At 40.0% G+C, this 27,745-nt stretch overlaps 1 protein-coding gene across 1 annotated transcript in view; it reads right to left on the reverse strand.

Moving 5' to 3' along the window:
- LOC127620102 (adenylyl cyclase-associated protein 2-like) overlaps window positions 1-27,745 on the reverse strand; it is a 52,152-nt gene that overhangs the window by 19,228 nt on the left and 5,179 nt on the right. Inside the window, exons 2-7 of the mRNA XM_052093202.1 lie at window positions 24,037-24,167; window positions 21,428-21,528; window positions 17,608-17,685; window positions 7,577-7,720; window positions 6,370-6,455; window positions 289-394 (exon numbers count right to left, since the gene is read on the reverse strand). Coding sequence (XP_051949162.1) covers window positions 289-394; window positions 6,370-6,455; window positions 7,577-7,720; window positions 17,608-17,685; window positions 21,428-21,528; window positions 24,037-24,157 — 636 coding nt within the window. The 5' untranslated portion in view covers window positions 24,158-24,167. The remainder of the gene's footprint in view (window positions 1-288; window positions 395-6,369; window positions 6,456-7,576; window positions 7,721-17,607; window positions 17,686-21,427; window positions 21,529-24,036; window positions 24,168-27,745) is intronic.

A 27,745-nucleotide genomic window follows, 5' to 3' on the forward strand; every position in this document is an offset into this window, starting at 1 on the left:
ACTTTACTATTTATTGTAATAACTAAACACTTCAGTGCATATGTTAAATATCTAAGATGAATTTCTTTATGCATTCAACCATCCCCTGCATGACTACAAATGGAAAATCTGCTTTGATGTATTGCAGTTTCAACATTCCCTAATTTGAAAATGAAACACAATATCTAAACCAAAATTGGCCATCTCCTATCTTCTAGAAAAGTGCAGATTTGTTTATGAATTTGAAAACAAACAAGTGGTAACTTGTGGTCAGTTCAAACTAATGTTGTAATTCAAAGTCACACTCACAGTCTTGTTCCAGATGAGTCCAGTGGTGTGGTGCTCTTTAATGTAGGTCTGGAGTTCAGTCCAGATACTTAGATAGGAATGCACCCACTCGACATGATGAGGGTCACTGGGGTCAGCAGAGACGGTTGGAGAAAACATAAGAGAACATTCAACTGCACAGCAACTGTAAAACGTTTCAAATGAGCAAATATCATGTATGATATTTGTATGAAAATATAAATTTAATTGTATTATAGAACTTTTAATATATGACAATAATGTGGATGTAATTCACTATGAATTGTGTTTGAGAACTTTAACCTTTTCAACTCTGGGGCATTTTTGGGCTGCAGTTTCACACTCAAATTTAAATGCTCACCATTTACACATACTTTGGACTAATTGCCAAAAATGGTTCCCTCCCCCTTTTTAATAAAAAAGATTTCCTCGCCCATAGACATTCAGTCTAATTTTCATTTCATGCACCACCCCCATTGTTCCCTTTACAAAAGGCTTCACTACGATGTTGCGCTGCTAAGCGCTACGGGGGAACAGCTTTCGCTGTGAGCCGAGCTGAATAATGTGTGGAACACGTCAGTGGACATTGACCGGAATTTATAGCCTCGGCTGATGTAATCATTAGATGCACCTGAGGCCAGGCTATAAATGGATACGTCACCAGGTGTCAGTCAGAAACTCTTTTTCAGAGCTGATTCTGTTTCTGTGTGTTTCACACACCCTGTCAAAACTTTCTTTCCTCTGTTAGGAGTTAGAATCAGTTAAACAGTGTGCAGTGAACTTTGTTCTTTGTTCTCTTTTCTCTTCTGTTTAGAAAATATTATATATATATATTTCTAAAAAGAGAGAATGACTGAAAGCCACAAGCGTGCGTGTTCCCTCTTCTCGCTCTATAGCTGAAGACGACACACATCAGTTTTTGCTGTTTGTTTGGGAGCACGCTGCTCCGCGTTGCAGCAGGGCGGTGCGAGCACTGCGATTTGCTTTAACAGGCAGAGTGCGTCGTGCTCGCCTCGCTTGCTTCCGGAGTCAGCACTCTCAAAAGAAGATCGTTCAGTGGGGCTCTTGCATGGTTTTGGCTGAGGAGCAAGAGACGGGTTGATCCCTTCTCTCACTCTCTCCCCAAACCCAGCTGTTTCTTCACATGATCTCGACGCGGCTCATGAGGTGGATCGCTATTCTCTTCCGGCCTCGAAGCTTTCCGTCCGCGATAAAAGATCTACGGAGGAATTGCTCGATGTTGTTACTCGTGCGGTTGCCAGATTGGTCTGGCCACGTCAAAAAGAGACCCCCAAACGCTCCAAATTAGGGGATAGATTTTATCTTCCAGTCTAAGACAGGGAACGCCTCATGGGTTCCTTCCCTTCTTTGATAAACCTCCATTAAGAGCTTTTTCAGCTCATGGAGAACCCCTAAAAAAAAAAAAAAAAATATATATATATATATATATATATATATATATATATATATATATATATATATTTCTTCCCGTGTTTGAGGCACGGCGAGTATTCAGTGATGCCGCCGGTCGAAGAGACGCTTATGGCTATCTCTTGCCGGGCTCGGCATCGTCACTTAAGTAGCCCTCTCTCCCTCAAAGCCTTGTAGGACAACCTCCACTTTAGTGGGAAGGGCTTATCAAGCAGCAGGTCAGGCTGGTGCTGCTCTGCACACTATGCTGTTTTACAGGCGTACCAGGCTGACCCCTGGGCTGACCTGAGTGTGGGTTCTGGCGCTTGACGAGCAAGCCGCAGACCGCCTCGGTCCTGACTGAAGGGAGGCTCAAAAACAAAGTGTGGCGAGTCGTGCTCCTCCTCCCAGGGATTGGGGACAGTCTCGCCGCCCTCGCCAGCCCCGAAGCAAGACCCAAGAGAAAACCCTGATGGTCTTGCACCTAGATTAGGCGCGTGTTTCACTTCACCCCTCCCGGTACCCCCTCGAAGCCCCCCATTCCCGCCACCTCTTGGTGTTTCGGGTTGCAGAGGCTTCCACCAAAATTGGGTGTTTTCGCTGTTCCTGCATCTTATTCAGGACGCGAAGCACCCGACAACCCCTCAACAGGAAGTGTTAAAATATAATACCCATCTCAGAGATCCTGGCAGCGTGGAAACTCCTGCTGGATATATTCTTTTTGTGGGTCTTATAAGGACGTCAGGATTTAATTCATTCGCCGTTTTTCCGTGTTTCACGGCATGTTCTCACTACCGTAAACCGGATTTCTTTTTTTGTAAAAACAAAAACTCATTCCCCTGGTTAAAGGGGCCACGGTATGTGTTCCCCTTCCAGAGAGAGAGTTAGGTTATTACACTAAATACTTCCCGTTACCCATGGAGGGTGAGGGGTGGCGTCTGGCTTAGATCTTAAAGCTTGAACTACCCGTGGGTGTTCAAGTCCAAGATGATGCCTGTCAAGACGGTCATGTCTCAAGCCCTACAATTCGTTTGGCTGGTCACCATCGATCTTATGACGCACTTCTATACTTCATTTAGAAGTTCTGCCACAACATGGAAAGTTCCTGAGGTTCACTTCCAGGGGCGAAGTCTTCCAGGGTCAGGTTCTTTCACTCAGCCTAGCCATTTTTACCCGCACATTCACAATGCATGATGTAGCGCTGGCTCCTTGCGACTCGGGGCATCTGCATTCTGAATTATGTAGACGACTGGCTGATCCTAGCGCAGTTCCAGGAACTGGCAGTTCAGCACAAGGACATCATCTTAGCTCATCTGTTTCTCTGGGGTTGAGGCTCAACGCCAAGAAAGCGTCCTCTCTCCCACTCAGAACACTGTCTATCGGGGCATCGTATGGAGTTCAATCTCAATCGCGGGCACAACTGTCTCCCGCTAGTATTGAGTCCATTTAGATCACCCTGAGCAAAGTCAGGCTAGGTCAAGGTTGCACTGTTATCAGTATCAATGATTTCCAGGTCTCAGGGCTGAAGGCGTCCACAGTGATCCCTCTGGACCTTCTGCTCATGAGACCGTTTTTGTTGTGGCCAAAAGCCAGGGGATTTCTTCCAAGGGCCAAAACCCCTAGGCTAAATAGGGTTACGCGCCTCAGGCTTCGTTCCCTTTCTATGTGGTTCAGACCCGGTTCTCTGCCTTGGGTCCCACTCTAGGTGCGTCTTGTTGTCGCAGGCTGCTAACAACAGACGCCTCCCTGATGGGCGGGTAGCGGCCTTAAGTGGTCAGTCCAGCTTAAGGGGATAGGAGGGTCGTCAGCTCGGTTGTCACAGTCACTGTCTCGGGTTGATGGCTGTATTTCTGGCCCTGAAATACCTCCTCCTGAGGCTGCCATGTCTTGGTGCGGGTGGACAATGCAGCGGTAGCCTCTTACATAAATAATCAAGGAGACCCACGTTCTTGTCAGCTGTATTTCTGACACGTTGGGTTCTCCTTAGGGCCCAGGGCAAGCTCCTGTCACTCAGGTCAGTTATATCCCTGGATGCCCATATATGGGAGCAGATTTACGGTCCAGACAGAAAATACCAACGGGGGAGTTAAGAACTCCACCCTAAGGTAGTAGTTGCCCAGAATTTGCCAGCAAGGGTTTTTGCCTCTTACTGATAGCACCGCGCTGGCCGAACAGGGCTTGGTTCTCGGAGCTAATCTCTTCCCTCGACGACTCGCCTTTGGCGGTGCCGAACAGGAAGGATCTTCTGTCTCAGGCACAGGGCAATATTTCATCCCTGCCCCAAATTGTGGAATCTTTCATGTTTGGCCCCTAAGGGTACCAACTGAGGGACACAGGGCTCTCTCCTGAGGTTATCGAGACCTTTTTAAATGCCGGGCTTTTTCCACTTGGAACAAGTTTGGGTGAGATCTTAGGGCAGAAGAGGACCTCTTCGCCTCTATGAATAGCGCAATGTCTCCTCGACTTCTCCCTGAAATCACCCAGCCCCCTTGGGTCTGGACGTTAAAACACATACATGACCCAGAATGCGTCTGTATGCGTTTCTTTCCCCGGTTTCTCTGCTCCCGGGGGTCTTGGCAATGTTCACCAGCAAGGGTCTTGCCTCCTATAAATGGCGCTGTGCTGGCTGAACAGGATATGGTTCTCGGAGTTAATATCTCTCCTCGACGGTTCGCCTTGGGTGATTCCGATCAGGTAGGACCTTCTTTCTCAGGCTCAGGGGGCATATTCATCCCCGGCCCGAATTGTGAAACCTTTCATGCTTGGCCCCTGTAGGGTACCAACTGAGGTTCACAGGGCTTTCTCCTGAAGTTATCGAGACCATTGCAAGTGCTAGGGCTCCCTCCCTTGGAACTGATCTGGGTAGATTTTACAGGGCAGAAGAGGACCTCTTCAGCCTCTGTTGATAGCGCAATGTCTCCTCTACTTCTCCCGAGTCACCCAGTCCCCCTCGGGGTGCTGATCCTGGTGGCGCATACATGGCACAAATGCGCCTGCATGCGTTTCCTTCTAATAAGTTCAAATTACAGAACCAGCTAACTGCCAGTTTGCTTCAGTTCTGGATTTTCTGTGGAAAGAACTGTCAGCGGGCACTTGCCTCGCCACTGCCAGGTTCTATGTGGCTTCCACTCGACTTGCCACGCCTTGGTGGGCGGGGTGCCCTCTAAGAGGCATCCTTGCTAGGACCTCTTCATAGGGTAAGACCCCCCTTTTTAAAACCTCTAGAGTCAGCGTTTGGTAGACTTCTGACTCTCAAGATGGTTTTTCATATGGCAATTACGTCTCTAAGGAGACTTGGGTAACTACAGGCTCTGTCTCTTTTGCCGGCCTGTTTTCAGTTGCCCCAGGTAGGACCAAGAGCATTCTTTGCACCCTCACCCTGAATGCCTGCCCAAGGTGCCTTTCTCGGCCCTTGGCCAGTCATTCTCTAAGCCTTCTACTCCCTGCCGTTTGTAAATGCCGGAGCAGCTAAAGACTACTCAGACTTTGTCCAGTCTGTGCCCTTCAGAATTATGTCCACTGCACTTGCTAGTGGCGTAAAGTCAGGGCAGCAGTTCTTCACTTTGAAGCCGTGACCGGGTTGTCACTTTGGGTGAGGGACCTTACTGCCCGGGCCTACGAGGCGCACGGTCAAGCTTCGCCAGTAGGTTTTAGGGCGCACTCTTCCAGAGGGCTCTCCTCCTCTAAAGCCTTGGCTAGAGGTCTCCCTCTGCAGCAAGTTTGTGGTGCGGCAGGTTGGTCCTCTCCACGCACATTCATCAGTTTTTATGACAAGTTTGTGTTGCGATAGGGTTCTCTTCGCACACATTCATCGAGCTTTATGGGTTAGATGCTTTGCTACTCTGGGCTCTTATGCCCTTGAGTCGACATCTCAACTCATGCCTGAACAGGTTTGTGATGCGGCAGACTGGTCCTCTCCGCACACATTCATCAAAAAATGTATGGTTTAGATGTTTATGCTACTCTGGGCTCTTATGCCCTTGAGTCGACATCTCAAGCTCATGTCTGAGACCTCTCGCGTTTTTGTGAGTACACTGCACAACCGTAGGGGTCCGGACAGCCCCAAGTGCGGTGGCGTGGGTATTGCGTTCCCCGTAGCGCTTAGCAGCGCAACATCGTAGTGAAGCCTTTTGTAAAGGAACGCCTCGGGTTACATGTGTAACACTTGTTCCCTGAAAAGGCGGAACGAGATGTTGCGCTGCTTTGCCGCACTGGGACGTCCCAGGACTGCTCTTCAAAAAGAAGTATCTGACGACACCTGGTGACGTATCCATTTATAGCCTGGCCTCAGGTGCATCTAATGATTACATCAGCCGAGGCTATAAATTCCGGTCAATGTCCACTGACGTGTTCCACACATTATTCAGCTCGGCTCACAGCGAAAGCTGTTCCCCCCGTAGCGCTTAGCAGCGCAACATCTCGTTCCGCCTTTTTCAGGGAACAAGGGTTACACATGTAACCCGAGACGTTTCTTTGAATATCTCGGCCTCTGAGTGGACTAGAAATTAATTCTAGGTGTCATTAGAAAGCTGATCCCCCCCCCCCTTTGCAATGATGTATATTATGTATAAGTAACTTATATTATCAATACTCAGTAACATATATTTTCAATGATTTGTTTAGCATGCATATTGATATAACCCAGGTGTAAATAAATACGTAAAACACACTAACGTGTCTTTGTAGTCTTTCAGCACTCTGTTTGTGTAGAATATTGCAGCATCATTCATCTCCTTCACGTAAGGCCCTGGCTTCTGGCACTGAAGGACAAGAGACAGAAACCACAGGGAAAGAAAGAAACAAAGAATAGCATCATCAATTTCTGTTACAGTTGAAGCACTGGAATACTGATGCATCCATATCCATTACTGACATGATTGCAGGTGTATGCCAGAGGATGACAAGAAAAGAGAATTTGTTAGCATATTTTTAAAGAAAACAGCAGTGGTGGTTGAAAACAGGACAATGCTAGAATCCAGATCTTTCTTGGTCCAATTTCAAATTGTAGAGATTAGATACACTCATTCATGATAAGAAGACCTCCATGTGTATGGTTTTAGAAGAGTATACACAATAAAAAATAAATACAAAATCAAATAACAGTTTGGTGGTGTTTTCAGTCTCAGATGATTTGTTGAAGTCTGTCACAATCAAAGAAAACATGCCTAATATGGTGATATATTTCAAAGTTTATTTGGTGGGCTTTCATTAATTCATCATTGTCTGATGTCTGCATGATAAGGCACAGGCCTTGACCAACTCTGAATGCAAAAAGTCAAAACAAATAAGATTGTATTAGTAAAACCAGATGCTTTATGGATCAGTTAAGGGCATTTTAGAAGGTACACAACAGTCAAGTTTACTTGTGATCTTGTGTTTTCCATACACACTGCAACTCTGAATGTGGTGATTACTGTACATTTTGTTTAAGTGTACCATGTAAGTGATAGCTAATAAAACTAAAATAAAATAACTAAAATGGTATTTATTTCTACAAAAAATTTATTATTATTTCTCTATAAAATAAGCTAACCATGAATACAACCTAAATAAATATGATTAATGGGCAGAGATTTTGAAGGGAACTAAACACAAACACAATCAAAATACTGTTTGATTGTTTTTTAATAAAATCACCTCTGACAAAGGCAAGACAAAGTGGCAGGATGTTCATGCAACTACTTGGCAAGTGGTGCTGCTTTCAGTGCCACCTCCATTCTGCCACCTGGAAATTTGCGGTTACTACGTACCATGTACTCTAAAATGGCCTTCATAAATTAAAAACATTATTCAAGAGGTGTTTTTTGTAAAGACTCTTCATAGACTGTCCATAAGAAGTGAGGGCCCATGTCAATATCCAAGAAATTGCATTTCCACTCACCACAGCAACCCAGCCCAGTGCAGGAATGCTCTCGCTCACTGCAGACAGGTGGTTGAACAGGCTGCTGCCACGGTTCTTCTCCCGAAAATTCTGGACCTCTTGGATCTGTTCGGAGAGGGGCCTGAGGAGGTCAGTCAGCTCCGTCTGATGGGGAATAACAGACGTCATTGACAAAAGTTGTGAAACATAAATACATAGATTTTTACATTTTCTGAAGAAAATGTGAGTGCCGCTTGTCCGAGCAAAACTTGTGGCTGTGACGCTGGGCTGTTATGGGTGGTTGCGAGGGCGTTACTATGAGGTTACTTAGGTGTTCTGGGTGGTTCCTTATTGGCCAAGTCAAAAGAGCCATGTCTCAATGACATTCTAATCATGACCATTAGATATGGCATCCTCAATAAGTTGCATGCTTTGAAGTTTCACTCATGTCCATAGCACAAGGACAAAAAGAAGTTTGAAACAGCTGAGCAACTACAGACATTTAGCGAACATTCAGACATCAGCCACACTGCTAGGGGAGGTGTTTAAAGGTACATTTAAATATGAGGACACTCAAGACTAAATATCAACTAATGTTACATTGAAATGTGTTATCAATGACTTTATGCCTCATTCTATGTGTATAATTCACACTAGATCATTAAAAGAAGCTGTTTTAACTACTTGGTGAAGATTTTAAGTAATATACTGTATATGCAGTAGATATTGTGTAATTTGTCTTGTTTACACTCTGATGCTAATGCACTAACATATTTACATTTACATTTATGCATTTGGCAGACGCTTTTATCCAAAGCGACTTACAGTGCACTTATTACAGGGACAATCCCCCCGGAGCAACCTGGAGTTAAGTGTCTTGCTCAAGGACACAATGGTGGTGGCTGTGGGGATCAAACCAGCGACTTTTTGATTACCAGTTTACCAGTTATGTGCATTAGACCACTACACCACCACCACTCCATTTCCACATATAACATATAAGCAGACATAATATATACCGATAACAGTCTGTTATTCTAATTAATGATGAAAATGATACGACTGCAAAGATGGGTGTATAAAAGAGTGTTAATGGGTAGAATACAGACAAAAATTGGGCTGCAGTTGGCACATGAGACAATGGGCACTTAAAAGAGCATTTGAGTAGATCGGATTCCTTTTGTAGACTGATTAAGAAAAATTGCATAACATGATCTTAGAAAATGTCTAAAAGTAAATGATTATACAGGTAAGGTAGGTAGGAAAATTTGTACCAACTCAAAGTTGACCTTGTCACCTACCAATGACATGGACTAATGGCAGTAAGTTGTTTAGACACTGGTAAGAAGTTTTCCTAAAAGCTCATCCAGGCCAGCTTTTCCAAACCAACGAAACGAAGTCAAAAACACCTTTGTTTTTTTCATTCTATTTCGTTCTAAATTATGTCACACCTGTTCGTTCTTCATATGCAGTATACAGAGCCTTTAGGGCACAGGTGTCAAACCCAAGGCCCGCGGGCCAAAACAGGCCCACCACCTTATTTCATGTGGCCCACGAGCTGTTTTCTAAAATGTATGATGGAAGGTAAATGGAACGTCTCACTGACCAATCAGTTAGCTCTTTCCCCATGAATATTAATGAGCATTCTCCTGGAGCACATTTAACTCTCTAAAAAGCTAAACAAAACAGCGCTACCCAGAACAACTTTCAGCTCTGGTCAAGCGGCGTGAACACAGAGAAGGTGCGTTCATTCACCTACCACTCTATAACGTATAGCGCACATCTTTATCAACAGCACCAACTGCTGCCTGGATCAATGGAGAAAAATGCAAAGAGGTGCGTGAGCACTGGGCAGATGCATTTTTCCCAGACTGCAACATGCCGTGCAGACCATTATAAACAGCGCTTGTGTCAAACGTGGTAAGGATAACAAACCACATTTGAATTCTAATGCAAAACTTCAAATGTATCATTGATTAAACTACTTTAAATCCATGTTAAACAGCCCAGCCATTATAAAAAACAGAGAAATCATGAAAAAAAAAACCACACATGAATCAGAAGAATTTTCACTCCACATACACTTCATACACCTTACAAACATTTACCACAGATTTAAAAACACTAACTGTATTAATTATGGTATTTAAATTACTGTTCTTCTTTACTGTTCTCATAATTTCATAATTATTATGAACCAAGCTATCAGTTTTCCTTCTTTGTAAAATCTGGTCTCTTTAATAATGCTGTATGATTGTAGGAAAATGTAACAGGGTTTGTTTGCTTTCATAAACTCTAAGAGATGACTGTATTTTAATAAGTAGGAGCCTGATGAAAGACATCTACAGAGGAGACCCATTTTAGTTGCTCTGTCAAAACATTTTCATTTAGCCCTATACAGATTAGGCATTCATATTCTCACAGATGTAACTGTAAATATAATAATTTACATATACATCCCAACCTCAAATTGAATGATTTATTGACAAATGTGTATTTTAAATGCACAAAATATGCAATATTATTGGATTTGTATGGTTGCTACCAAATCAGATTTTCAACCGGCCCTTTGAGGGTATATATAATGCTGAAGTGGCCCAGGCTGAAATTGAGTTTGACACCCCTGCTTTCGGGTAAAGGGTTTTGCAAAACCCCTAAATTCAAGTATGGGCAATAATAGTGATGCAAGTACCACTAATAAACTTGTATTTGTAATTCTCCATTCTGCTATTTAATTTGAGATAATGGCTCAACTGTGAGATTTGTATAGATCTGAGGTCTTTTAGATACTTCAACAGTTAATATTCTTATGAAATATCCATCATATTATGTTATAATTTAACCAAATTTCTTTAATAATTTGATTAACTTGGCACACCCAGTAGGCATTTGCCTCTTCAAGGCAAAGAAAACAAAATTTTGTTCCCAACACTGTTGTTTAATATTCTACAGCTCACTCTCCTCAATTAAAGCAAACCCAGAGAAAATCACAAAACCAGAAGCTCTCGAGTGGACGTGTAATAGTGCAACCATTTTTTTTCCAATGAAACATCCAGAGAGCTTCACCTCCCTCCCACTCAGCATTCCAGCTTGTGATGGGGAGATCCCCCATCGCCTTGTAAGGCCCTCTCCTGTCTCATGTTTACAGTTTACCATTGAACAAGGCTGTGAGGGAACACACTGTTTCCTTTGTTAAATTAAAGTTTTTGTATTTACACTTGTGTTCCAGCAGTTGCCATGTCCACTATTTCAGTTTTTTCCTTAACTTGGTGGGACAATCTACTTCTCTGCACTAAAAATACCTCTCTAGTTTTTAGTTGGACTCATTGGAACAGGCTAAACCTGTGTTTGAGTGCAGTTCAAGGGCACAAAATCATTATTCCTTGTGATGTGCTCATACTATCACCTTAACACCATAGTTCATTTCACCAGAACAATGGCGCGATATGTACAACGTGCCAAGTAAAAATGAATTAGCAAAAACGTAGGTATAGTAATGCGAGCCCAGGTTACATGAAATTTTCTTGTAGAGCGAATGTGGCCTGCTGGCAGGCTGGTAGTTTGAGACCCATGTCTTAATGCCAAGACCTAACTTGCCAGGACAGGCAGAGAGTATTTATACAGGATATGTTGCCACATTGTGTATTTATTCACCTATATTTACTAATTTTGTCACTAAAAATGTGGCTCATCATGAATTTGGTCATAGTGGTCTCAACAAGGTTAAACTGCAGAGGACTGTAGTGGTTGCCATGGTGTGAGTTTTTGCATGTGTATGTGTATCTGTGAGTGTGTGACAAAGTGATAAAAAGTAAGAGAGAGAGAGAGTGAGAGAGAGAGAGAGAGAGAGAGAGAAAACTTATTTACATAAATTCCACCCATAATAACATGCGCATGCTTTTCATTTCTGCAAACAAAGGCACCTCTTTCATCCACTGCTCCGACATTACGGCTCTTGTTAAGACATTGTCCAGAGTGGAACGGACTCTGTACCTTTCCGGCATCTTTGTGAACTTCCCTTCCCATAATGCTCAGCTGAAGAGCAGGACAGAAATAGCCTGACTATCTCTGAGCTATGAATGGAGTCAGACAAGTGTTAAGAGCTCTCTCTTCAGATTACGAATTACCCCAGAAAAAGTGAGATTGCCTCACACTTCAAAAGAATAGTTCATCGGGTCGTGAGTCGTGAGTTTGAATCCAGGGTGTGCTGAGTGACTCCAGGCAGGTCTAATAAGCAACCAAATTGGCCCAGTTGCTAGGGAGGGTAAAGTCACATGGGGTAACTTCCTCGTTGGTCACTATAATGTGGTTCTTGCTCTCGGTGGTGTGTGTGTGTGTGTGGTGATTTGTGCATGGATGCCGTGGAGAATAGCATGAAGCCTCCACACGAGCTATGTCTCCGTGGTAATGCGCTCAACAAGCCATGTGATAAGATGTACGGATTGACTGTCTCAGACCTGGAGGCAACAGATTGGTCCCCCGCCACACTGATTGAGGTGAGTCATTACGCCACCACGAGGACTTAGAGCGCATTGGGAATTGGGCATTCCAAATTGGGGAGAAAAGAAGAGAAAACAAAAAAACAAAAAAAAAATCTAAAAGAATAGTTCATCGAAAAATACAAAATCTGTCATTATTTACTCATATGTAAGTGGTCCATATCTGTATGACTTTCTTTTCTTTTGTGAACACAACTTAAATTTAGTCTGTTCCTCCCACAAAGCTATTGTACAAATTAGAATATAGCATATAGCGGAGTCCTATACATCCATCCATCCATCGTCAACCGCTTATCCTGTGTACAGGGTCGCGGGGGGCTGGAGCCTATCCCAGCTAACATTGGGCGAAAGGCGGGGGACACCCTGGACAGGTCGCCAGTCCATCGCAGGGCCACACATAGACAGACATACACTCACACTCACCTCCACATCCACATCCACACCTAGGGCAATTTTTTGGAGACACCAATTAACCTAGCCTGCAGGTCTTTTTGGATGGTGGGAGGAAGCCGGAGTACCCGGAGAGAACCCATGCAGACACGGGGAGAACATGCAATACTCCACACAGAAAGGCCGGGGCAACCAGGGTTTGAACCCACGACCTTCTTGCTGTGAGGCGACAGTGCTAACCGCTGCACCACCGTGCCGCGAGTCCTGTATACTCTTTTCATTATAAAAAATTCTCCTTTTGTGTTCTATGAAAGAAAGAAAGTAATACGGTTTGGAACGACTTTTCATTTTTCAAATTACAATTCTGTCGTCATTTACTCACATGAATTTCTTTCTTCTTCGGAACACAAACATATTCTGAAGAATGAATAATGTCTTTTTGTCCATACAATGTAAGTCAATGGGGTCCAAAATTTCCATAAAGCTCCATAATGGCAGCATAAAAAAATCAAAATGATGCAAGTGGTTTAATCCATGTCTTCTGAAGTGATATGATAGTTTTGGGTAAACAAACACAGCAAAAATTCAGTCCTTATTAAAAAAAAAACCACTTTACTGCATTTATGCTTTGCTTAAGAACTTCATTTTTCTTTATTTCTCACCCAAAGCTATCATATTTTCATCAGATTTAGAAGACAAGGATTAAACTACTTGAGTCAAACAAATTACCTTTATGCCCTTTTTGGAGCTTGAATGTCTTGGACCCCATTGACTTACACTATGGATAAAAACACATCATTCTTCCTTCAAAAATTGTTCACTCTTGTTCTACAGAAGTGCAAAAGTCATATGAGTTTGAGATGGCATGAGGTTGAGTAAATGATGAGAGAATTTTCATTTTTGGGTAAACTCTTCCTTTACACACAGATTTAGCCTGTTTTAGAAGTTTCGTATTCAAAACAAACTTGAAATCACTGCGACAATACACCTGCCACAAACATTATTTGATATACGCATAAGATAATCTAAATAGACGGTCTTTGTGCAGACCGTTACAAGAAAAGTATCCTTTAAACAGAAATTACAGAATCCCAGACTTAAAGTCATGGTGAGGCACATTTTGACAGTGCACTGCTCCATTATAAGGGAAATTAGAGAGTAACAGCTGCAGTCTGCAGGCCACACAAACACTCCACATACAGCGACAGGCCAGTTACGTGAACCAGGCCACAGACACACACCGGCTCAAATATAGAACATGCCCATAAAAAGCCACAGAATGCAAGCTCAGTCCCACACACATTTACAGAGAGAGAGAAAAGACAGAGGTTTAGGGCAGCTGTCCAGCATCTCTCCTGGTAGCTACACACACTTCACACTACTGATGGAGGGGAACAATGGCTAAACATAGTGTGTGTGAGTGAGAGAATGTTTGTGGGCTATATTTATATATATACAAGAACAGATAAAAAACACATTTCAGAATTATGGCTGAGCTGAACTGGTGGGTGAGAGTGCGTGCATGTGTGTGTGTGTGTGTAGAGTTGGGGTAGTCGAGTTCAGACTCGAGTCCGAGTCACAAGTCCAATTTTAATGGACTTGGACTTGTCACAGTCTCTAATGCATTTTTACTCAGACTCGAGCCTTTCGGACTTGGGACTTTTTTCAGGTCCATGGCATTTGTGATGCAATAAAAACAAACAAAAAAACAAAAAAATAACATAACACAGGGTGACTATACGTCCTCTTTTCCCCAGACATGTCCTCTTTTTTGAGACCTGAAAAAGGGATTTCAAAATTGCCTCTAAATGTTTGGCTTCTTCGTATTGATGAGCTCTCTACAGTTAGTACTATCATACATTCTGTGTATTTTATACTGTGCATCAGTTTTCACGCATATATGTCCTTACGTGTGATTATTCTGTCTGAGAGCAGCAGGGCGATTCTTTCAAAGTAAATTTTTAACTCTCTCACTCACCCGCGCGCTAATACTGTATGTGTGTGTGCGGGAAAACGATCGTCATTCGCCAGACGTGCTCTGCCGCTCTCATCCAGAAATATCAATAACGTAAGTACACTTTAAAAAGTACGTTCCCCAAATTATTCATTAGAACACGTTTTATCAGAATCACGCTTTCTATGCAAAGTCATTTCTAACTGAAAAAGTTGACAGTATAGAGACTAAATCAAATTTACAACGTATCAGGGTTATTTCAACTAATATGACGGATGAAATAGATCATGATGGAAATTGTACGACTCAGTCCATTACATATTTGTAGCGCAACCTCTGTGTGTTACTTGTAAAGCTGGCACTTGCGTTTCAATTGCATAAAAGTCAGAAAATACATTTAAGAACACAGGTGAGGGGAGAAGTCTCTATTCACCTATTATCCATACTAAATATGGGAAAAGAAACATCAGCCCAAAGTGAGTTTGTCAAAAAGTTGAACCTGACTTTAGGGAAGTAGGCTACACCTGGACACAGCAGGAGGACTGAAAAGTGTGAAGTGCAGTACTCTAGGCATGTTGAGTGACTCCAGACAGGTTTCCTAAGCAACAAAATTGACCCGGTTGCTAGGGAGGGTAGAATCCCATGGGGTAACCTCCTCGTGGTCACTATAATGTGGTTCACTCTCGGTGAGGTGCGTGGTGAGTTGTGCATGGATGTTTCACAAAAGCATTTGTCTTTAGATGGTAATTTATATCTTCAGCTTTAGTGTAAATAAGAAATAATACATAGACTCCAAAAAATTCCTTTTACAAACAGAAAATATTAGAATAGAAGAACAAGGAGCCCTGCTACAGATGGCATGGCCCCTACAGGGATCACCACTGAACATTGTGTCAGTCTAAGATTACATATAGACACAGAAGCAACTGAGACAGCCTAAATAGATAGAAGAACTGTGGCAAATTCTCCAAGAAGCTTGGAACATCCTATCTGCCAACAACCAAGAAAAACTGTGTTTAGGTGTACCTGTCAGGAAGCCAGTTTGATCAGCCTAGTTGTGTTTGTGTCTGTGTCGTTGTTCGTCCGGAGCGCTTGGATGTCTTTTTTGTCCGCCCGCGCACTTCAGAGTGTGGTGTTTGTGTTCATTCACCATGTGTGTCTGCACGTGTTGTTTTTCCATGCGTTCAACTGTAAGTTGTCGTCCCTCCCTCTTGTTACCTTGTTAGTTCAACATTACACTCACGTGTTACTCCTCATTAGCCTCTCTTTATATTCCCTTTGTGTTTTTTGTCCCTTGCCAGATCGTGTTTTGCGTGTTGTTATTCACGTCTTGCTTTTTATCTTGCTGTTCTTGGTAGTCTAGTTATCTAGTCAAGTTTTATTTTTCTCTCCAGTCTCCTTCCCCTTTGCCACGCCTCACCTGCCACCACTACCTGTTGCTTACCCAGTCTCATTCGCCACCATCCTTGACCTCTTGTGCGGACTGCTCTTGATCTGGGAGTTACCGTTCCATGGACCTAGTCAACGCTTTCTGGGGCCGTTATTGTCTGTGGACATTATCCTGTCTGGCTTGTGCTTGTTTATTTCCCAATAAACCGTGGTTTACCCTGCAATTGAATCCTCTTCTTTCTGAACCCTGACAGTACTTAGGAAAACTGCTGCTGTTTTAAAGGCAAAGATGTCCACACTAAATATCGATTGAGCTTTTTTATGTTTACTAGACTTTGTATGACATTAAGTGATAAATGAAAACTATTTATGGCATTATTTTGAAGACATCCTCACTATGCAACATTTTTGCACAGTACTGTATGTCTGTAGCACATTAACGGACGAGTTATGCACTGAAGTTTAATACTTACAGATAGGAGGTTTACATTAAATTCCTCATGCCAAATATGATGCTTGCCTTAGCTAACTAGCTAACCTTCAGTAAGAAAACAAAATTTGGGGTGAAAGAGTGAACGTATCTGTGTGTGTTCTTTGAGGATGGCTGGATTTTGTAAATGTAAGACTTTGTAAATGTCTGGCTCCTCTCATGGGTTTTTCTGTCAAAGGCCATTAGCCTGTCACACAAAGATCAGAGATTTTTCCCTCTACTGTTTAAATCTCACTTGAGTGCTGTAAATATTGGTTACGTGTTCACATTAAACAAGGTCCAAGACCAAAATAAAAATAAAAACAGTAAAAATACTTTAAAGGGATAGTTCACCCTCCAAAACATCATGCTATTTTCTTTCTTCTATGGAATGCAAAAGGAAATGTTTAGCAGAATGTTCATGTTGCTCTTTGTAATACACCAGGGGCTGTCAAGCTCCAAGAATGACAAAATAGTAACATAAAAGTAACATAATTTTTAGCAAAAACAAGTACAATTTTGGTTTCCGTCATACAAAGCTATGTTAGGGCTTAAAGAATATTTGGAATATTACTCAGTTTTTTTTTTTGTTGCTTTTTTGGCCTTTTCTTGGCTTGGCAGCCCATGGTCACCATTCACTTTCATTTATGGAAAATAGCAATTTGGAGATTCTCCTAAATTTCTTCTTTTGAGTTCCATAGGAAAAAAGTAAATGACAGAATTTTCATTTCTGGATGAACTAGCCCTTTAAAAACTTTTTAAGGGTGCTAGAGTCTCTGTCCTACTCTCGTCCAATAGCCTGGCCTGTGAGCTTCTTCCTGTTTGGCCAACGGACAACAACAAACTAAAGTCTGATGGAATGACATCACACTGGCCCCCTGCACTTCCCCCTGGCCACTGTGTGAATGCACTGGGAATGTGTCACATTGGCATTTTTTTTAACAGGAGAGGTAATCCCTATGTGAACAGAGACCAATTTTGCATGGCTGATTGCATCGCTTGGAATAGTATGGAGAAGAAAAGCAGGTTGAAAAGCACTGAACTTATATCACTCCTTTCTTTAACACATTTTCAGGTGGACATAGAGTGCCTCTGTTGAGAGACTACACAGACAGAGTCATATGGGTCTTTTGTTGAAAAGATTCTCCCAGCAGGCACTCTTAACAAACTAAACATTGTTTTAACTGTGCTTAATATATGACAAACTCTGTAGTGTAAGGTATGTTAATGGTCCTTAATGCACAGATTACTTCTTGTCATGAAACCACGAAACATCACACACTCTTGCAAGTTCACATTCAGTTTAATCATAAATTAAACGACTCATAAGAACACTTTGGTTTGATTGTACCTTTGATGGCTCCTGATGTGTGGTTGCCATTTTCAGGAAGATACGCTGGACCTGCAGGGCATTGTTCACCATTTCTGCCTGTCAGATAAAAAACAAGCAAAAAGTACATTGTAAAACGTTTTTATTTTTATTTCCTATTCAGTGAAAATAGTGCCATCAAAACCCTCATTGAAAATATGAGTATTTGTTCATAAGATGATAGTTCACATTAATCCAGGGTTTCAATTCCTTTTGACTAAAGAATTTATAATTTTATAGTTATCATACTCACAAAGAGCAATTTCTAGCTGCATTAAAAAATATATATATTTTTTCTTAATGAGTATTTTTGTCATTTTGTAATGTCTATGACTTTCTTTCTTCTGCTGAACACAACCAAAACATTTTTAGAATAATTTCTCATCCCTTCTGGTCCATACAATGCAAGTGAATGGGTATTAAAACTTTGAAACTTTAAACGCACATAAAGGCAGCATAAAAGTAATCCATAAAACTCCAGTCGTTTAATCCATGTCTTCAGAAGCAATATGATATGTGTGGCTGAGAAACAGATCAATATTTAATTATATTAATCTCCACTTTCACCTTCTTGTTTTTGGCAATTCACATTCTACATTGATATCGCCACCTACTCGGCAGCGAAGAGAATTTAAAGATTAAAAAAAAAAACTTTAATATTGATCTGTTTCTCACCCACACCTATCATAGAAGATATATAGTTAACCACTGGAGTCGAATTAATTGCTTTTATACTGCCTTTTGTGCTTTTAGGAGCTTCAAAGTTTTGGTACCCATTCACTTGCATTGTAAGGACCAAAAGAGCTGAGGTATTCTTCTAAAAAATTTTGTTTTTGTGTTCATCAGAAGAAAGAAAGTCCTAGACATCTGTGATGGCATGAATGTGAGTAAATGATGAGAGAATTTTCCTTTTTGGGTGAACTATCCCTTTATGTGTGGTTTATTCTTAAAACAAGAAAATAAAATAAAAATAAGCTTGTTTTATCTTTAAATTTTAGCATTAACACTCAATACATTTTGTTTATCTGAAAACAAGCCTTAAAATCTTATGTAATTTATCTTGTTTTAAGAATATTTAAATATTTTATGCATTTTATAAAACAAGACAAAAGTGCTGAGTAAATGAAATATGAAATATTTTAGAAATGAGCATTACTAGAAAAATGTATATTCATTATTGAAATTTCCATGACATTTCCAGGTCTGAAAATTATACTGTATTTCCAGGTTTTCCATGACTGGGGGTACCCTGTTAATCACTATTTTCCCCACATTCGTCATTAGTAAATGTTGATAGAACTGAACCCTTTTCTGCAATAGTTGCATACACTCACATACACACATTGAGGCAAATCCCACATTTAGGAAAAGACTTCCCTTTGCAGAACACGGGGAAAGCCAGAGGACTCTTTTACCTTAAAAGGAGCTGACTATAAAAGATTAAAATACTCTTCCAGAACATCTCTTTCAGTGCTGATGAGAAACCTAGATTGGTGAATGTTGCCTTTCGAGGTAAAGGCACTTCACAGGAATTATCCTGTTATACCCACACTTTCAGGTTCAAAAGATCAGATCTGCATGGGTCCCAGTTAAATCAAGGGAATCGGACAGCAGTTCAGATCAACGGTGTGAAGCAGAGGTGAAGTGGATATTTTATGTGGTTTTCTAGATCTCTGCAAAGGAATTTGACAATGACAATCATATCACTAAATTAAACAAAATAACTGTGCTATGTAGTGTGTTACTATAGCTATCACACTTGCATACTTATACTCATGTCATGTTTATATGAGAATGTTGACCTTTCATTAACTTCTATTGTTGTGTGAAATGTGTGAAGAGACAACTAAAGCAAGCCATTCGTACTGCAGGTTGACTCATAAAGAGTATAAACACTGTGACGCTTTCAAAACATCGGTCTGTTTATTTGAGCAGTCCAACATGTAAATTTCTGGCTAAACCAATAGTGTGGAAGGGGTGGTGGAAATCTTTGGAAAACTGATTTGGAAACAGAATATAAAAAATAATAAATTAAAAATAAATACATTTTAATATTTTATTATTTTTATGTCATATTATAAATTAATAAATTATGTTTAAATGAAACATTTAAAAGGAATACAATTAATATGATTTAATTACATTTATTTATTTATATACATTTATTTATAAAATGTATTATAATATATGTATTTATTTATTTACAATGAAGCTTGGTTCTGCATGTGACACAGAAATTACACAATTAACCTTTAAATTGTGTTTTTTAAATTAATTTAATTTTAATATTTAAATTAATTATAATATTATCCTACTTCTTACCCCTACCTTTTACAAACACCTTTAGGCATTTTTCCATGACTTATTTGGTCCCTGATTTCCTCTTGGGGCCCAAACAATAAACAAACAAGGAAGACAAACAAGACAACATGCACACAGGCCTATAGGACAAGATAAGTTATCATATACAGTGAAAGTGCATACAGTCTGTTTCCACAGAGTCAATGATCCCGCACACACTCATGACCATAAAGCCATTTTTCATCTCTTATTAGACCAAAAGGGAAATGTTTCCTCTCTGAGTAACAGAGCTAGAGGAGAATTTCAGTGTTAACAAAGAGGACACATACATCGCTCTCTCCCACTTTCTTTTTGCTCTTTTTTCACCACTTCCTCCGTCTTCTCATAATATTACATTCCATACTAGAATGACCCACTGTGCATCAGTGTACACTAAGTACATTGTCCAACGCCTCATTTCTCAAGCAGCTCTTTAGTTACCAATCGGTAGCGACTGGCCATGAAATGCAAGCCATATAATTCATTTTGCACTGTCAGTCAAAAAGAGACCCTAACATTTTAGTCTTTGTTTACAGGCTGTCATCCCAGTGTCAACACAAAAAGTACCTTGTGTTAGGACAGACAGGACAGAAGCACTCACAGACAAATGATGAATTGTGAGGACTGCTGTGTAGTGCATGCTGCACCCCACACTAAATTCTGATGGAGTTTGTGGCCAAGAGCTTTCAGTTCAGTTCACTCTGGGACTGTATGAATCTCAAAGCTTGTGTGGCCATACTGCACCAACAGAGGACAATTTTATTTCTCAGAGGTTCCCCACCTCCATCTCAAAGATGTTTTATTTTCAAGCTTTTTGTATTTATTTTATAGGCCAGTTGAGAGAGAAAGATGATGTAGAGAAAGTTAATGGAGAGAGAGGGGAATGTGCCTGCGTCATGACTCCACTGATAGATATTCAAATTTTTTTCCCATTTGTTATAATGTAAAAAGATTTAAATGGATTGTTCACCCAAATATTACAATTCGGTCATCATTTACTCACCCTCTTGTAGTTCCAAACCTGTAGGACTTTCACAAAAGTAGATATTAGGCAGAATATTAGCCAGTCACCTTTCACATTCATTGCATAATTTTTCCATACATTAAAAGTGAATGGTGACCGAGGCTAAACGGTATTTTTTTGGTTGAACTATCACTATCAAGACAGCAGAGTCACAGTCATTTTAACAGAATAAAACAAAGTCAATTGTCAAATATAGCAGAGTTATGTGAACCTGGAAAGCAACAGTTGTGAGTTCGCTAAACAGCTGTACTGTAGAGCTACTGTGAGTATGTGCAGTCATTTGGTATTATAAACTAAGTGCTCATATTAAAATGACTGCACTCTTATTTGTTTTCTACTAACTATTACATCTCCTCTGTCTCTTCTAATCCCTATCTGCATTTTTATTTCTCTTTAAAATATACATTGGCATACAAATTCACAATTACACACACTTACATGCTTTGCCACATCTCCACCAATAGCTGCGCTGGTCTTCATGTATTCAGACACTGGCCCATTTAGCAAATGGTCGAATGCCTCCATGCACTGGGATTCACCTGAGAGAACCGCAAAGGAGAAATGTACTACTGTGACATTGAATCTAATAGAATCCTTAGAATCCTTTATTTTGGTCACACATTATACACACAGTTTTTTTTTTTTGCATATATACAGTGAAATTTATTAGTTTTCACATATCCCAGCTAAGCTGGGGTCAGAGTGCAGGGTCAGCCATGATACAGCGCCCCTGGAGCAGATAGGGTTAAGGGCCTTGCTCAAGGGCCCAACAGTGGCATCTTGGTGGTGCTGGGGCTTGAACCCCCAACCTTCTGGTCAGTAACCCTGAGCCTCAACCACTGAGCCACCACTGCCCTAATGCTGAATAGGGTAAGACCATGGGAAGATGTCACACTTTTTACTCCAGTGAATATTTCTCAGGGTAGGTTTATTTTCTAACGTTAATTTCTGTATAGGCATATAGGCTTTTCAGGCTCTTCAGAAAAATGTAAAAAATAAAACTATTATGGAATGCAAAACAACTCAGGAAACAACAAAAATATCAAACCATTGTTTTGGCCAACAATTGTGTAATTATAACACATTCTATCAATTTAAACACAATGACAACTAGCCCCATCCTGACATTTATGAAAAATACCATTGATATCAACTGTTGAACACTATTCAAATAATTTACATTTTAAATAATACAAAGCTATATAGCTGTATCAAATTGTTTATTATGTTTCCAAGAGTGTTGGTTATTCATGTTATTGAGACATTACAGCTGATTTTCTGTAAAGCTGCTTTGGAACAATGTGTAAAACAATGTGTAAAATCACAAATAAAAAAATATACAAATAAAATTATTGGACTTGATTTGACTCATGTTACAAAGTACTTTACTTTGTACTTTAGCAACAGTGCTCAATGTTCTATCTTTGCACTGTCAAACAAACAAGTGATAGCTTTTCACCAATTAGAAATAAGCATAATTAATTCTGTAATGGCCAGTAATGGCCAGCATTGTCCAATCATTGCTAACCATTTTACAATTAATTTAGCATTATATATTCTGAATCTATGTTCTGATTACCATTGCCCATGTCTGCCAAACATGTTGAGTGGTGCAAGCATAATCTGCAGCTTGAAACTGAACTTTTGATAGGAAATTAGGAGTGAATGCACTGGGCTTCACAGGAAAGCTACAGGATGCTCCCGTGCTCCCTTTTATTTCATGACTTAACCTCCAGTGTGCTGTCTGTCTGAAGTGGTCTCAGAATAGTTCACACCGTATTTTCATCCTAATTCCATATAAAGCCTCTGAAAGCAAAACAAAAATGTCTCAATGTTAAACTGCACAGTAAATATAGGATTTCTGATGAAAACTGTGTTTGGCAGCATGGCGGTTCGCGATAAATCGCTGAAATTTAAAAAATGGCATCTCGGATGAATGTAGAGACTAATCTTTTTGACTCAAACTTAATTAGTAAAAACTTAATTTGGTTTCTTACCAGATGTTTTTTTGTTGGTATTTCTCAAAAATATTATCTCCACTGTGATATGCGGCATGTTGTTTTGTCAAATAACTTTGTCCATTGAAGTTTAACCCTTTAATGACAGCACAGAGTCTCCTGAACTGAGATCAGTTGGTTTTAATTAAATTAAATTATGAGATGTATATAACGAAGTCAAAATAAGTCCACGCATGTGTACACGGGGTCGCACAAGGTTAAAGGGTGATTGAAACCAAAATACAAAACCTCTGCTAGAAAAAACACATTTGTGTACTGGTCTTCTGACTCCAAATCTTATCGTTATACTGAAATACAACCCTTAAGAGAAACAATGCCATATATGATAACTTCCCTGTGTGACAACTAGCCCCGGTCTCCCCATACAACAATGTGTTGTGAGGGATGTTTTCAAATGGCATTAATAGTCATCCACATCCATAGTGAATGTGTGATTATCTGTTTCCAGAGACTAATGTTGCTCTTCTCCCAAGAGAATTCAGTTCCCATGGAGAAATATATAGCAAAATGCCTCAGGTCTACTCCTTGTGATAATCCATAGTTACAAACAATTCTCAGTTCATTCATCAAAACAGACCAGAACACCATTTTTCAAGGAAGGCCTTGTAAATAATAATAATAATAAAAGATTAATATATAGAACAGATTGAAGCTGTTGTCATGTTTGTTTGCTCTTCATTACACATTGCAAAATCTATAAGCTCTATAGATCCCATAAATCCATTGAGAAAAGCTTTTTGTCTCCCTCAGGGAGAGACTGCAAGTTCTGGTCTCTGAATGGAAGCCAATAAAGGAGATGCTAGTTTTGTAGAGTTTGATGTAGCATTATTTTATGGCACTACACACTCATTTCTATGGTATCCACGAAGAGAGACTGACTGTCATAAAACTCCAGTGTTTCGATGAATGGTCATTGTATGATTGTCTTACAAGGCGCACATTATCTATTTGGACCGTTAGTCTTTATTTCCAATAATACAGTCCATTCCCTATTAAAAATCTCTGCTTTTTGTTAATGTGCAAATGTACCTCCATTCATTATGCTAGTGATGCCACCATTGACCAAGCCCACAGGACAGTTCTGTAGTTTTACAGCCACGGCCTCTAGACGAATCACAGCCTGCTCCAACCGCTCAACCAGTGCTTCCATAGCAACAATCCTGTCAAAACAGAGAGATCTGTGCTAAGTGGGCGTTATGGCCCATGAAAGCTGTTAGATTAGTTGGGACTTCATGACCTAAGTACCAGCCAGTTAAATAAAACAGGTTCTACTATAATAACTGGTCCATTTCTGGAATGAACACAAACACAACAGTGTAACCCAGAGACACGTGACAACAATAGTTTTAAAGAAAGTTTTATTGAATTTCGAGTGAATTCTTGAAGGTGACTATAAGAAATCCCTTAGTTCCAGGAAATGAGGAAGCGGGAAACGGCATACTTCGTTCCAATAATACAGTCTTTTATTTAACACAATACCTCGCTATTCAGCAGAACACGAACACAAGAACACACACACACACACACACACACACACACACACACACACACACACTCATGTTGTGTTTCCATGTTTTATGGGGACTTTCCATAGACATAATGGTTTTTATACTGTACAAACTTTATATTCTATCCCCTAAACCTAACCCTACCCCTAAACCTAACCCTCACAGAAAACTTTCTGCATTTTTACATTTTCAAAAAACATAATTTAGTATGATTTATATGCTGTTTTCCTCATGGGGACCGACAAAATGTCCCCACAAGGTCAAAAATTTCGGGTTTTACTATCCTTATGGGGACATTTGGTCCCCACAAAGTGATAAATACACGCTCACACACACACACGCACACACACACACACACACACACACACACACACACACACACACACATGTTGTGTTTCCATGTTTTATGGGGACTTTCCATAGACATAATGGTTTTTATACTGTACAAATTTTATATTCTATCCCCTAAACCTAACCCTACCCCTAAACCTAACCCTCACAGAAAACTTTCTGCATTTTTACATTTTCAAAAAACATAATTTAGTATGATTTATAAGCTGTTTTCCTCATGGGGACCGACAAAATGTCCCCACAAGGTCAAACATTTCGGGTTTTACTATCCTTATGGGGACATTTGGTCCCCACAAAGTGATAAATACACGCCACACACACACACACACACACACAGCTTGAAGCTCGGCTCCCTCTCTCATCTGCCGCCGTCTCCTCCACTTTTATCTCCATGTCACAGCTCACTGGGAATACAAACAGGTGTTAGCACAGGTGGAAATCCTTAACCACTCAGCTTTTCCGGACCTCACTCTACACAGATCGGCGCTTGATCACCCCCTCACCTCCACAGTGACCTAAATCTAAAAATGATGGCTTAAACCAGTGTCAGTGTTATCAATAACTTACCATAAATAAATAAATCAATATCAGCTAATATTTGCTTTCTGCAAATCTAGTAAGCTAGTACATTCAGTAGGAGTGTTTGAAAGCATGGAAAATTCACTGGTAATGACCACACATGACCACACCTTTAGTACTCATCTGCTAGGAGGAATGTAACAGCCAATTCAGCCATGACAGCATCAAGACGAGGCCAAGAACTTCACTGTCAACAGTTCAAAATGCCCAGTTTACAATACCATTTCATTTTACAACATGTTTGTTCCCAAATTAAAATCTTTTAAAAGAAGAAGAAAAAAAGATCTCATTACTTTAAATGCAGAAAAATAAATATTGCTGAAATTTTGACAAGTTTCAATTTGACAAAGGCTTCATCTGAGCATCTGATTATAGAGTACATATTCTAGGTAACTATTTTTATCAAATGCACATTCCTGGTAAATCTTTGAAATGTTTTAGTAAGACTGAAGAAAGAAAAAAAACTTCAACATCTCTGAGAGGATGAATATTTGATTTCTTAAGCTTCGCTATTAATCAAAATGACATCAAATCAGTCTGTGAGGTAAAGTAATTAGTCAAGATTTGAAGTTCTAAAAGTCCTCCAAAAATGATGCAAAGTCAATTAAATATTAAAGGGGACCTATTATGCAAAATTCACTTTTGTACATAAATGTGAGTAGGCAGTGTGTGTACACAATCACCCTACAATGTAAAAAGCCCACCCACTCCTCTTTCTTATATTTCTATTAATCAAAAACAGTGTGTCAAAATGAATAGTTTTCGTTTCTGCTCTAACGTGACATCACATTAGAGCAGGCCTTGCCCACGACTGGTGACGGACTCCACCCTATAATCATCCATAGATCCTCCCGAGTGATCTACACACAGTCTGCCATTTTTTTCTGCGTTGGAGCAGATACAGAGAGAAGAATAATGTCAGCTTCGTAAGCATCATAAGTGTTCTGTTATTGATGGTAAAAGTGAACATAAGTACTCCCTTCATGTACTCCTGGCATCAGAGCAAATGAAGACGCAGTGGACAGTTTTGTTTTTGGAAATAGGAAATGTGCCCCAAAACACACAAAAATTTGTGTATGTTTGTGCAAATCATTTAACACTGGACTGCTTGGTGAATGAGTGTCAATATAAAGCAGGATTTTCAAAAAATGTGATTCTCTCAACATGGATCAGTACCAACTGTTCGTGTTCCAGCTTTATATCCTGAAGATGTAAGTATTACACTTTATATTACATGAATGTTTGCAAATCGCCTTTCCGAATGTGCTTGTTAGCTGATTCCATGGCTAATGCAGCTAAAGTTACCATTATCTCTGATTGAGTCCAGAGCATGTCTGGGTGTGGAGCAGCAGCTCATTTGCATTTAAAGAGACACACGAAAACTGCATGTTTTTGATTCCACACAAAAAGAGGCATTTACAACATGGTATAATAAATGATCCATGGGGTATTTTGAGCTGAAACTTCCCAGACACATTCTGGGGACACCTGAGACTTATATTACATCTTGTAAAAAAGGGGCATAATAGGTCTCCTTTAAATCTAACTCTTTGTTCCCCCAGTCATAGTGCCACTCTCTATACAAATGTATAGATGTATCAAATCAAATAGATTAAATCTGATAGACATCAAAACCTGCAGCAATGCAATAATATGTACATTCATAAGCTCGATCTTTAGAAACAATGTTATGAATGGCATGTCATTAGTGGTCGAAAGATTTGGGTTTTTCAATGGCCGATACAGATATCTAGAGAGCACGATGGCAAATACAAATGCTGATAAATATAATACAATTTAATAACAGCAAATCAGATATACAAACATTTTCTAAAGTGAAGCATACACTTATTTTATGCAATATTTATTAAAATATGTATGAACTTCAAAAGAAAAAACCTTGAAAACAGAAAGTGTTCACTATCCATTGACAAATTTATTTTGGAACTGAGACAAGGGAAAGTTAAACAAACAGTTATCAGACGATGCGATAATTGCAAAATGGCCAAATCTTGGCCGATATATTGGGCTATCACTACTTATCATAATCTTTCCTATGACAGGAAAGAAATGGAATCTGATAACCCAATCTGGATAACCCAGTTGAACCATCTTTGTGATCATATGAACTGGTACTATTCCCTAAACTTTAATTGTCTCTAATCAATCAGAGATGGCAATCTTGGATATCATCTCTATAAAATTTCAATATGATTTTGATTTAGATTCTACATCTCTAGATCATCAATCAAATAAACACATTTGTGACATTGTCCATGTAAACTCTTGTATGACAGCTC

Source organism: Xyrauchen texanus, chromosome 26 (genome assembly GCF_025860055.1).
Source record: "Xyrauchen texanus isolate HMW12.3.18 chromosome 26, RBS_HiC_50CHRs, whole genome shotgun sequence".
NCBI lineage: Eukaryota > Metazoa > Chordata > Actinopteri > Cypriniformes > Catostomidae > Xyrauchen > Xyrauchen texanus.